This window comes from Haliotis rufescens, unplaced genomic scaffold (genome assembly GCF_023055435.1).
Source record: "Haliotis rufescens isolate VD_foot unplaced genomic scaffold, xgHalRufe1.0.p SCAF_14, whole genome shotgun sequence".
Classification (NCBI taxonomy): domain Eukaryota; kingdom Metazoa; phylum Mollusca; class Gastropoda; order Lepetellida; family Haliotidae; genus Haliotis; species Haliotis rufescens.
Window position 1 is genome coordinate 22,155,468 of NW_025963824.1, and position 14,040 is coordinate 22,169,507.

A 14,040-nucleotide genomic window follows, 5' to 3' on the forward strand; every position below is an offset into this window, starting at 1 on the left:
CAGCCCCTTAATGCCAAGCGCCAGACAGGGTAACACGTACCATCGTTTAACGTCTTCTGGTATGATGTGACCGGGATTCTAACAACCGACCTGCTGCTCTCAGGGCAAACACTCTATCCACTAGACCAGGGAGGCTCAACGGTTTCTTTTAAGTTTCCGCGTTAATTCAAGCAGGTGAGGCGATATGAATTGTCTGGCAGGATTATATATGCTTGTTTTGTGCAACAATTTTAATAGTCTGAGCATCCATCCACTCTGGTAGAACCATGGCACACAAGGTCGCAGTTGAGTGTTGGTTCTCAGTTAGGTTATCCACAATGTAGTGTAGTTTATATTCAACCTCATGATTCTGTTCTGATCAATTTCCTGGACAGGCTAGACGAGCTTGGGTTTGAGCCCCATTACACAATACTGAAAATAGCTGTCCACTCCAATTACTCATGAGCAATGCTGGGATTGTGTATCAAAAGCATATATTCATTTCAGCTACAACTACCAAACCAGATATATTTTTATATTTAAAATTTGGGGCCTGGATTTTCAGTCTGGTACAGTGACACACACTGAGCCAGGTCACAGTTGAGATTTGGTTCTCATCAAGTCTTTCACTGGAGTATCCACACACCTTGGTTTAGCCACCATTCCTTATGGTATTGAACAATTGAGTAAACTACTTCAAGTAATCACAAGACAGGGCTTCTACGGGATGTACTGTTTATTACCAGTTAGATGCATACTGTAGAAGGTACTTTACATTCAGCACAACCATTGGCAAGAAAACAAAAAGACTTCTAGCATATGTAGACTTGAGATGCATTGGACACCACACTCAGGGTGCAGGTAACAACCATCTTGGCCATCTTCCGCATGCCATTCAAAAAACAGTCACATATATTTCAGGCAAACCTTTTTTCCACAGGTGTTTGGTTGGAAGAGTAGCCTCATTCCACAGTGTCTTTCAACAAGCAATTTGAGATACCAAATTGTAGAATGATTTTTTTGTGTCAATAGTCATTCTATGATTGTTATAACTCCCAGCTCCAGGCCAAAAAACAAAAAGCAATGTTCCCCTATGTCAACTGACAAGGGCAGATAACTCAGACTGACTTTGGCCACGACAAACTGACAGTCTCCAACATTGCCATATGAAGCACATTCTACAATTGACAGCCAGAAATAATCATTGTAAGCCTTAAGTCTTTTGTTTTCTTAAAATCATACTTCTACAGAAATGGTTTTGAGATTCTAAAAGAAGAAAGCATGTCTACAATAGGTAAGAAACATCAGTCAATACTCTTGATCTGGGCCTGTACACTTAACTGGAAGGCCCTGAGTATGGATATAACATGGTTTAATGAAGAAATGATAATGGTGAAGACAGCAAGTGAAGGGCGGAGTGATCTAATACTAAATATTCATCATCAGAACCCGAGATCTCTGCAAGGCCAGTTCTTGCTACAGTGAAGTGGCAACCTGCACATTTGCTAAACTCTGTGACCACACATTCCACAGCCACACAACTTCTGGAGATGTTTCCAAAATGGTGGCACCAACATGCTACTCTGGAAAGTCAGTGCTGTCTACATATCTTCTTAAATATACTGGCTTTCAAAACCAAACACATACCCAGAAATGTTAAGCAACATTGTTTTTCATGAAGGTAATACAGATATGCCAAGCGTAAAAAGAGCAAGAATGAGAAAACCTAACAGTACATAACTGTTTCTTCATCACAGAGAAAACATGAATGAATATAGAGATACTTAACTCACAGACCAAAGACAGCTTAATAATGTAGAGTCAATATGAAAACTGCGTATTTACTGTTCAACTTGTGTTGATTGCACTATCCATTGCACTAAGAACCCTGATGGTGAGCTGGTGTGGGCAGGCCCTGCCCCGCCTTCAACACCACAGTCCGCCAGCACATGTACAGTACATTAGGCAGTGCCACACCTCACTACATTTCCTTAACAGTGAATAACCTCATAATTTTGACATGAATTTTGAAAAAGAAAGAACTGAAAACGTATGCTTGGTGTCATGGTTGGATTCATATGAAATTTATTTATAAAATATATAAAAAGTTGAGAAAGTTCATCAATTATGCCTATTGTAGTCTGTCATCATGCATTGCACGTAACTGTACTGCTCTCCCCAGACCTGCCCACGCCGAAGGCAGCCAGACACTTCAAACACACTGACACATCAATGACATGGGCTGTCTGAAGCTTTGTATACACCAATACAAGTGGTTTGGACAGGCAATAAGCATGCATCATGTAAAATACATTATGACCTGTAGCCCTTGCGAGGAAACAGTTGGGTGTTAAAGTGGTTGGATGCACACATACACATAACTCTGTGTACAAAAAGTATTCATTTCTGTAACCAACATTTAATCACAAATGTATAATTTTAAAAATAGTTACACATTTGTTTTATCTGTGTACACGCAATTGAGTAAATCATTACTAGAAATCGTCAAATAACATTAAAATTGTAAATAATAAAACATGCTGAACCTCTGGTTGAGAATAGTATCATTAGCATGATTAGAATGTTATTTTCTAATAAGTAAACAAAGTTTAAAAAAACAATTTGGTTCAAACGACATCCTATGCAACAATTGTAAAAGCTTAATATATGTAATATCTATGTACAGATATTGAAATGACCACAGCGCTCATCAGCTGTACCACACACGGCATTGGTCAGGGTTAAATCAAAGTCGCTATCACATTGTCATCACTGCTGCTAAATACTAAAAACAGCCTGATCCATGCCTATCTGAGATTAAACAAATTCCCAGGAATATCAGTAAGTTTGAATATTAGATTATTTAGAGTGTGACTTCATAAATAAAGGCCGAAAATCATGATCTTCAAATACAGAACATCTTTCTTCTGGTTTAACAAGGTCTTGTTCAAACTCAAGACATAACCTTATTGTAATACACATAGCATGGCAATGGCTCAGCATTAGCATGTATAAATGAAAAATGATATCTACAAATCTATGCCCTATACAGAAACTAATGAAGCAAATAAATAAAGTAGGCAGCAGGTAATATGAATAAAGAAATCCTCACAGAATCCTTCTTCAACAATGTTCAATGGGAGGTTACTCCAGAAAATCATCCAAGGGAGGGAACTCTGCACAATGCAAGCATGGTCGCACACAATCTACGAAGCATTACATAAAGTCTGAACATTCCTGTAATAGTGTGGTCAGGAACTGTTGTGAAGAAACTTGACTTTGTAATTCTTTTCTTCAAGAGTCTATCTGAATAGCCAATTTCTTTTAGGTTCTGGTCAATGACACCCTCTGGGTGTTCAGGCCGGTGAGGGCTTCATTCCTTTCCGGCACGTTTCTTACGTACTGCAAAACAAGACAGCAAAGATGTCAAGTAAGATTAGTTGCCAGCAACTGTAGGGATGAAGTATTCAAAACAAATAAGAAACAGAGATCCACTTGTTGCACAACAAGGGGTACTGTTGTCCTGAGGGCCGATCTCATACATTTGTTTGGGTGTGGGCTATTACCATTATTACTTGTGAGTGACCCCCATCTCAGTTGTCTCCCCATTGGTCACACTATGTTAACATCACTGATTAACTGTTGATGTCACACAATGTTAACATCACTGAATGACTGATGATGTCACACAATGTGAATATCACTGAAAAATGTTTGTTTGATGTTTATCGCTGCACTCAGCAATATTCCAGCCACATGATGGTGATCTGTAAATAATGGAGTCTGGAGCAGACAATCCAGTGATTGACATCATGAACATCTATCTATGCAATTGGGGTAAGATGATCAAGTCAGCAAGTCCAACCACCCTAATGGGTTGCTGATGATCAATTCTAACCTGGATTTTCACCGGTACACAGAATAACTGTTATCACACACACTGGAGATGTAACTGATATCACACATTGGAGATGTAACTGATATCACACACTGGAGATATATAGAATACTAAACGAGCTCCCATGTAATACCAATTTTATGAAACGAGTGAGTAGTTGTGGTATGTGACGAGCAAAAGTGAGTCAGATACCACAACTATTTACGAGTTTCATAAAATTGGTTTTACACGGGAGCGAGTTTAGTATTATATTTATTACTTGCCATTTATAACGTTTTTAGAATTATACTGTTGAGTATGAATAGGCTGACACCTACACGATCCACGGCATAGTCAATTTGAGTTTAACAGAATAATACTTCAAACACGTCAAAAGTTGAAATGTATGAATTAAATACCATACAACGGTCCTACTTTAGAATTCAGGCAGCCGTTCAACAAAATTATCGTAGGGCTAAGTAAGTGAGTGAGTGAGTGAGTATGGTTTTACGCCGCTTTTAGCAATATTCCAGCAATATCACGGCGGGGGACACCAGAAATGAGCTTCGTAGGGCTAAGACTATTGCAACTCACATACTTTAACTTAGACTAACGATTGTCGTTGTGCTACAATACGATCGCCTTGTGGAACAGGCCTTGTACCTCAAAGTTTACAATCACATCACAATACTCGATGACGTAAATTGTGGAATTTTGTTGCACGATCCATCGGCGAAACAATGCCATGTGACATCAGCCTAGCAACAAGGTTGCTGGGGTCATAGAGTGTGCATAAGCTCCTCTCAGTGATATCAACTCCACACACAATGTTGTTGAATAAGCCAAGGGATGTTGAGAGCTTTCAATATTTGTTTGTGAAACGTGTTTCGAGAGTAAATAAGCACGCGTTTTGGTATTACACAATGTGTAATACAGCTGTATGTTTATTAAACTGGTGATCTCTTCAAGGGCAAGTAATAAATAACTGATATCACACACTGGAGAAATAATTGATATCACAAACTGGAGATATAACTGATATCACACACTGGAGATGTAACTGATATCACATGCTGGTGATACAACTGAATAACTGATGATGTCAAACAATGATCACATCACACAACTGCGACATTAATGAACATTTTGACATTGCCATACACATTTGACATGTTTGTTTCAATTGGAATCTTGGCATATTTTGACAATGACTAACTGGCCGGTGCTACTCACAGGCATCATAGTTGGTCTTCAACTTGTCTATGACCCGAAACCTGGGGTCAGGGAACTCAAAGGTTAGACCAAACCGAAGTAGGGTGTTGTTCGCCAGGATCAGCTTCAACAGGTTCATCTCCACCTGGTTGCCAAGCAGCTCAGGTTTCTGGGGAAAAAAGGAGTAGATTCAAGAAAGGATCCTGATATTTAAGGTATGCTGCTCTTTAGTGTTCCTTTGTGAGATGTGTAATGACTGTCCACACCCACATCACCTACTGTCTCCACCCTCATCACCTACAGTCCCCAGCCCCATCACTTACTGTCCCCTCCCCTCATCTCCACTCACCTGGTTGGCGACTCTCAACTCTGTGACGACCTGGTTGGTGTTGATTGCCCGCATCAGCCCCACCAAACACTCCCCGCTGATGTAGTTGGATTCCACATTCACTGTCCGCAGTGTTTTGTTCTCGGACAGTGCTTCTGCTAATTTCTGGGAACAAAATTTCAGAAATTTATCAATTTCAACAATTACAACAATTCCAGGTTAAGAGATAAGGGCTGGAAGAACACTGACATTACTTGAGAAAAAAGCACTGTGTCATTGGTCTTCCCCTTCAGTAGCATTAGGGGATGAATGGGGAACTGGTTACAATTCATCATAAACCTTCAGAGACAACAACACAGCTACCATTACTCACGTACCTTCAGAGAGACAATAACTCGGCTACCATTACTCATGTACCTTCAGAGACAATAACCCGGCTACCATTAATCATGTACCTTCACAGAGACAATAACTCGGCTACCATTACTCATGTACCTTCAGAGACAATAACCCGGCTACCATTACTCATGTACCTTCAGAGACAATAACCCGGCTACCATTAATCATGTACCTTCACCGAGACAATAACTCGGCTACCATTAATCATGTACCTTCAGAGACAATAACCCTGATACCATTACTCATGTACCTTCACAGAGACAATAACCCTGATACCATTAATCATGTACCTTCACAGAGACAATAACTCGGCTACCATTACTCATGTACCTTCAGAGACAATAACCCGGCTACCATTAATCATGTACCTTCACCGAGACAATAACTCGGCTACCATTAATCATGTACCATCAGAGAAAATAACCTGGCTACCATTAATCATGTACCTTCAGAGACAATAACCTGGCTACCATTAATCATGTACCATCAGAGACAATAACCTGGCTACCATTAATCATGTACCTTCAGAGACAATAACCCTGATACCATTACTCATGTACCATCAGATACAATAACCCAGCTACCATTAATCATGTACCTTCAGAGAAAATAACCCTAATACCATTAATCATGTACCATCAGAGACAATAACCCTGATACCATTACTCATGTACCTTCAGAGACAATAACCCGGCTACCATTATTCATGTACCTTCAGAGACAATAACCCTGATACCATTAATCATGTACCTTCACAGAGACAATAACCCTGATACCATTAATCATGTACCTTCAGAGACAATAACCCTGATACCATTAATCATGTACCTTCACAGAGACAATAACCCGGCTACCATTATTCATGTACCTTCAGAGACAATAACCCTGATACCATTAATCATGTACCTTCAGAGACAATAACCCTGATACCATTAATCATGTACCTTCAGAGACAATAACTCGGCTACCATTACTCATGTACCTTCAGAGACAATAACCCGGCTACCATTAATCATGTACCTTCAGAGACAATAACCCTGATACCATTACTCATGTACCTTCAGAGACAATAACTCGGCTACCATTAATCATGTACCTTCAGAGACAATAACCCTGATACCATTAATCATGTACCATCAGAGACAATAACCCGGCTACCATTACTCATGTACCTTCAGAGACAATAACCCTGATACAATTAATCATGTACCTTCAGAGACAATAACCCGGCTACCATTACTCATGTACCGTCAGAGACAATAACTCGGCTACCATTAATCATGTACCATCAGAGACAATAACTCGGCTACCATTAATCATGTACCGTCAGAGACAATAACTCGGCTACCATTAATCATGTACATTCAGAGACAATAACTCGGCTACCATTAATCATGTACATTCAGAGACAATAACTCGGCTACCATTAATCATGTACCGTCAGAGACAATAACCCGGCTACCATTAATCATGTACCTTCACCGAGACAATAACTCGGCTACCATTAATCATGTACCATCAGAGAAAATAACCTGGCTACCATTAATCATGTACCTTCAGAGACAATAACCTGGCTACCATTAATCATGTACCATCAGAGACAATAACCTGGCTACCATTAATCATGTACCTTCAGAGACAATAACCCTGATACCATTACTCATGTACCATCAGATACAATAACCCAGCTACCATTAATCATGTACCTTCAGAGAAAATAACCCTAATACCATTAATCATGTACCATCAGAGACAATAACCCTGATACCATTACTCATGTACCTTCAGAGACAATAACCCGGCTACCATTATTCATGTACCTTCAGAGACAATAACCCTGATACCATTAATCATGTACCTTCACAGAGACAATAACCCTGATACCATTAATCATGTACCTTCAGAGACAATAACCCTGATACCATTAATCATGTACCTTCACAGAGACAATAACCCGGCTACCATTATTCATGTACCTTCAGAGACAATAACCCTGATACCATTAATCATGTACCTTCAGAGACAATAACTCGGCTACCATTACTCATGTACCTTCAGAGACAATAACCCGGCTACCATTAATCATGTACCTTCAGAGACAATAACCCTGATACCATTACTCATGTACCTTCAGAGACAATAACTCGGCTACCATTAATCATGTACCTTCAGAGACAATAACCCTGATACCATTAATCATGTACCATCAGAGACAATAACCCGGCTACCATTACTCATGTACCTTCAGAGACAATAACCCTGATACAATTAATCATGTACCTTCAGAGACAATAACCCTGCTACCATTAATCATGTACCGTCAGAGACAATAACTCGGCTACCATTAATCATGTACCTTCACAGAGACAATAACTCGGCTACCATTAATCATGTACCATCAGAGACAATAACTCGGCTACCATTACTCATGTACCGTCAGAGACAATAACTCGGCTACCATTAATCATGTACCGTCAGAGACAATAACCCGGCTACCATTAATCATGTACCGTCAGAGACAATAACTCGGCTACCATTAATCATGTACCGTCAGAGACAATAACTCGGCTACCATTAATCATGTACCGTCAGAGACAATAACTCGGCTACCATTAATCATGTACCGTCAGAGACAATAACTCGGCTACCATTAATCATGTACCGTCAGAGACAATAACTCGGCTACTATTTGAACCTGTGGTGAGGGGGGTATACCTTGGCTACTTTGTCGGTGGCTGCCACACCTGCCATCTCGAAGATCTTCAGTGTATTGTTTGTTTTCAGGGCCTCGCATACATTAAGTAACTGCTCGATGGAGAGATTCTGGAACAAAGTTACACACGCGACTATTGATTTGTTTCAGTTTCAACACTCCTGGCTCTCCATGAACATCCTAATCAAACCCTCAAAACACGTATACAATAGTTGTTATAACAGCCACACAAAGTCTTCATGACACTTCTTAAATAGTTCTTAAGACTATTTTATCATAGTTCTTAAAATGATTGTGTCATTATTTCCTTTAAGCTAATAGTAAACAGTTCCAAAAAACAGAGCAGACTAATTCACAGGTAGGGCCACACAAACCAGTTTTGTATAATACACACTGAACATGGACTGTCCAGCTGATCTCACCTTGATATTATTGAGGTTAAGGTGTATAAGCTTGGCATCATTGCTCTTCAGCTGCTCTATGCTCTTCTCAATGTCGGTGTCATTCAAGGGCTCGTCCGGGACGGCCTTGAACTGCTGGGCTCGAGCATGACCTGCATCCAATGCACTTGTATTAAACACGGACTGAGAAACAATGACCAGAACAACCGGGGAGCATAGTCTTGCACAGGAAGACCCCCACTCACACAGACTGTCCTCCAAACAGAGAGATTTGAAACAAAACTAAGAGACATTACCATTTTTATTCATGTGGACTTGACTTTGCTCCTAAATTATGGTTCCATTGAAAGAGCAACCAAGAGCAAGAGTCCAGTGAAGACAATAGCAGTCTCTGAGACCTGTTAAAACTTTAATCTAGTCCTTTTGCTTCAATATTAGCTAATGTGATAAAGTGTGTATGGCTTAATTAGGAGAAAAACTTACTCGGTTTCTAAATTTGATGTAGTCCCAGTGTCGGGGGTCAAAAGGATAATGGATACCTCTGTTTAACCAATCAGAATTACGGATTCTTCAATATCATAGTAGAATGCTGGTTAATGTGTAACTATATGACGGCAGCCTGTTCATAATCAATATTTACCAGACAAACCAGTGACTGATACTATGAACAAACATTTCCCCATTGCCGGGTACAATGACATGCAATGAACCAAAGCAGTGAGTCAACTGCTTCATTGAACTGCTTGTACAAGCACAGGTTGGTAGGGATTCTGCCGTATGATGAGTCTATGTGAAGCGATTGAGTGTACGAGGGTAACCTACCTGTGAAGCCGCCCTCACTGATCTTTTCGTCCTGCAAGGAGGCGTAGTACTGAGTCTGGGTCAGCATACTGTGGAAGCCCAGAACAGCTGCAACACATGGAGTACACATGTAGGAAACGCAATAACTCTGGACACTGAAACATATTGATCTGTAGAGCAGTGTGTCGACACAAACACAACACACGGAGACGTAGGAAGGGAGGTAACTCTGCACACTGAAACATACTGATCTGTAGAGCAGTGTGTCGACACAAACACAACACACGGAGACATAGGAAGGGAGGTAACTCTGGACACTGATACATATTGATCTGTAGTGCATTGCGTCGACAAAACACACTGAGACATAGGAAGGGAGGTAACTCTGGACACTGATACATATTGATCTGTAGTGCATTGCGTCGACAAGACACACGGAGACATAGGAAGGGAGGTAACTCTGGACACTGATACATATTGATCTGTAGTGCATTGCGTCGACAAAACACACGGAGACATAGGAAGGGAGGTAACTCTGGACACTGATACATATTGATCTGTAGTGCATTGTGTCGACATAGGAAGGGAGGTAACTCTGGACACTAATACATATTGATCTGTAGTGCAGTGTGTCCACAGAAAGAATACATGGAGATCTAGGAAGGGAGGTAACTCTGGACACTGATACATACTGATCTGTAGTGCAGTGTGTCCACAGAAAGAATACATGGAGGTCTAAGAAGGGAGGTAACTCTGGACACTGATACATACTGATCTGTAGAGCAGTGTGTCGACCCACAAACACAACACATGGATATATAGGAAGGAAGGTAACTCAGTTTGTTTGTTTGTTTAACGCTGCACTCAAAAATATTTCAGCTATATGACAGCGGTCTGTTAATAATAAAGTCTGGACCAGCCAAACCTGTGATTGAGCATCGATCTACGCAATTGTGATCAATGACATGCATCAACCAAGTCAGCGAGCCTGACCACTAGATCCCGGTAGTCGCCTCTTACGACAAGCATAGTCGCCTTTTATGGCAAGTATGGGTTGCTGAAGACCTATTCTACTCCGGGATCTTCACGGGTCGAAGGTAACTCTATACACTGATACATACTGATCTGTAGTGCAGTGTGTCGACAACACATGGACACCTACCGTAAGGGAGATAACTTCTACTACAAGGCAAGTGCCACATGCAAAATATGGTGGGCGTGTACTACGTGGTTAAGTATGGTTGGAGCGTACCACATAGTAGTTATGGCGAGAGTGAACTCCGTGGGAGCGTAGGGTGGGAGCGTACCACATGGAAGTTATGGTGAGAGTGTACTACGTGGGTAAGTATGGTGAGAGTGTACTACGTGGCTAAGTATGGTGGGAGCATACCACGTGGAAGGTATGGTGAGAGTGTTCTACGTGGGTAAGTATGGTGAGAGTGTACTATGTGGGTAAGTATGGTGAGAGTGTACCACATGGAAGGTATGGTGAGAGTGTACTACGTGGGTAAGTATGGTGAGAGTGTACTAAGTGGGTAAGTATGGCGAGAGTGTACTATGTGGGTAAGTATGGCGAGAGTGTACTACGTGAGTAAGTATGGCGAGAGTGTACTACGTGGGTAAGTATGGCGAGACGGTACTACGTGGGTAAGTATGGCAAGAGTGTACTATGTGGGTAATTATGACGAGAGTGTTCTACGTGGGTAAGTATGGTGAGAGTGTACTACGTGGGTAAGTATGGTGGGAGCGTACCACGTGGAAGGTATGGTGAGAGTGTACTACGTGGGTAAGTATGGCGAGAGTGTACTACGTGGGTAATTATGACGAGAGTGTACTACGTGGGTAATTATGACGAGAGTGTTCTACGTGGGTAAGTATGGTGAGAGTGTACTAAGTGGGTAAGTATGGCGAGAGTGTACTAAGTGGGTAAGTATGGTGAGAGTGTACTACGTGGGTAAGTATGGCGAGAGTGTACTACGTGGGTAATTATGACGAGAGTGTACTATGTGGGGAAGTATGGTGAGAGTGTACTATGTGGGTAAGTATGGTGAGAGTGTACCACATGGAAGGTATGGTGAGAGTGTACGACGTGGAAGGTATGGTGAGAGTGTACTACGTGGGTAAGTATGGTGGGAGCATACCACGTGGAAGTTATGGTCAGAGTGTAGTAGGGGGGTAAGTATGGTGAGAGTGTATCACATGGAAGGTATGGTGAGAGTGTTCTACGTGGGTAAGTATGGTGAGAGTGTACTACGTGGGTAAGTATGGTGAGAGTGTACCACCTGGAAGGTATGGTGAGAGTGTACTAAGTGGGTAAGTATGGCGAGAGTGTACTACGTGGGTAAGTATGGCGAGAGTGTACTACGTGGGTAAGTATGGCAAGAGTGTACTATGTGGGTAAGTATGGTGAGAGTGTACTACGTGGGTAAGTATGGCGAGAGTGTACTACGTGGGTAAGTATGGCGAGAGTGTACTATGTGGGTAAGTATGGCGAGACGGTACTTCGTGGGTAAGTATGGCAAGAGTGTACTATGTGGGTAAGTATGGTGAGAGTGTACTACGTGGGTAAGTATGGTGAGACGGTACTACGTGGGTAAGTATGGTGAGAGTGTTCTACGTGGGTAAGTATGGTGAAAGTGAACTACGTGGGTAAGTATGGCGAGAGTGTACTACGTGGGTAAGTATGGTGAAAGTGTACTATGTGGGTAAGTATGGTGAGAGTGTACCACCTGGAAGGTATGGTGAGAGTGTACTACGTGGGTAAGTATGGCGAGAGTGTACTACGTGGGTAAGTATGGCGAGAGTGTACTACGTGGGTAAGTATGGCGAGACGGTACTACGTGGGTAAGTATGGCAAGAGTGTACTATGTGGGTAAGTATGGTGAGAATGTACAAAGTGGGTAAGTATGGCGAGACGGTACTACGTGGGTAAGTATGGCGAGAGTGTACTTCCAGGGTAAGTATGGAGAGAGTGTACAAAGTGGGTAAGTATGGTGATAGTGTACTATGTGGGTAAGTATGGTGGGAGTGTACCACATGGAAGGTATGGTGAGTGAGTGAGTGAGTATGGTTTTACGCCGCTTTTAGCAATATTCCAGCAATATCACGGCGGGGGACACCAGAAATGGGCTTCACACATTGTACCCATGTCGGGAATCGAACCCGAGTCTTCGGCGTGACGAGCGAACGCTTTAATCACTAGGCTACCCGACAGCCCTGAAGGTATGGTGAGAGTGTACTACGTGGGTAAGTACGGTGAGAGTGTACTACGTGGGTAAGTATGGTGGGAGTGTACCACATGGAAGGTATGGTGAGAGTGTACAACATGGGTAAGTATGGTGAGAGTGTACTACGTGGGTAAGTATGGCGAGAGTGTACTATGTGGGTAAGTATGGTGAGACGGTACTACGTGGGTAAGTATGGTGAGAGTGTTCTACGTGGGTAAGTATGGTGAAAGTGAACTACGTGGGTAAGTATGGCGAGAGTGTACTACGTGGGTAAGTATGGTGAAAGTGTACTATGTGGGTAAGTATGGTGAGAGTGTACCACCTGGAAGGTATGGTGAGAGTGTACTACGTGGGTAAGTATGGCGAGAGTGTACTACGTGGGTAAGTATGGCGAGAGTGTACTACGTGGGTAAGTATGGCGAGACGGTACTACGTGGGTAAGTATGGCAAGAGTGTACTATGTGGGTAAGTATGGTGAGAATGTACAAAGTGGGTAAGTATGGCGAGACGGTACTACGTGGGTAAGTATGGCGAGAGTGTACTTCCAGGGTAAGTATGGAGAGAGTGTACAAAGTGGGTAAGTATGGTGATAGTGTACTATGTGGGTAAGTATGGTGGGAGTGTACCACATGGAAGGTATGGTGAGTGAGTGAGTGAGTATGGTTTTACGCCGCTTTTAGCAATATTCCAGCAATATCACGGCGGGGGACACCAGAAATGGGCTTCACACATTGTACCCATGTCGGGAATCGAACCCGAGTCTTCGGCGTGACGAGCGAACGCTTTAATCACTAGGCTACCCGACAGCCCTGAAGGTATGGTGAGAGTGTACTACGTGGGTAAGTACGGTGAGAGTGTACTACGTGGGTAAGTATGGTGGGAGTGTACCACATGGAAGGTATGGTGAGAGTGTACAACATGGGTAAGTATGGTGAGAGTGTACTACGTGGGTAAGTATGGTGGGAGTGTACCACATGGACGGTATTGTGAGAGTGTACTACGTGGGTAAGTATGGTGAGAGTGTACTACATGGGTAAGTATGGTGAGAGTGTACTACGTGGGTAAGTATGGTGGGAGTGTACCACATGGAAGGTATTGTGAGA

The 14,040-nt window shown here is 42.2% G+C and overlaps 1 protein-coding gene across 5 annotated transcripts in view; it reads right to left on the reverse strand.

The window, feature by feature from the left end:
* Window positions 1-697: 697 nt before the first annotated feature.
* LOC124115123 (tropomodulin-like) overlaps window positions 698-14,040 on the reverse strand; it is a 42,469-nt gene continuing 29,126 nt past the window's right edge. For all 5 annotated transcript variants that reach the window (XM_046475950.2, XM_046475948.2, XM_048395156.1 and 2 more), the window contains exons 5-10: window positions 9,732-9,818; window positions 8,931-9,061; window positions 8,511-8,618; window positions 5,418-5,561; window positions 5,090-5,237; window positions 698-3,381 (exon numbers count right to left, since the gene is read on the reverse strand). In XM_046475950.2, the coding sequence (XP_046331906.1) occupies window positions 3,353-3,381; window positions 5,090-5,237; window positions 5,418-5,561; window positions 8,511-8,618; window positions 8,931-9,061; window positions 9,732-9,818 (647 nt within the window). In that variant the 3' untranslated portion in view covers window positions 698-3,352. The remainder of the gene's footprint in view (window positions 3,382-5,089; window positions 5,238-5,417; window positions 5,562-8,510; window positions 8,619-8,930; window positions 9,062-9,731; window positions 9,819-14,040) is intronic.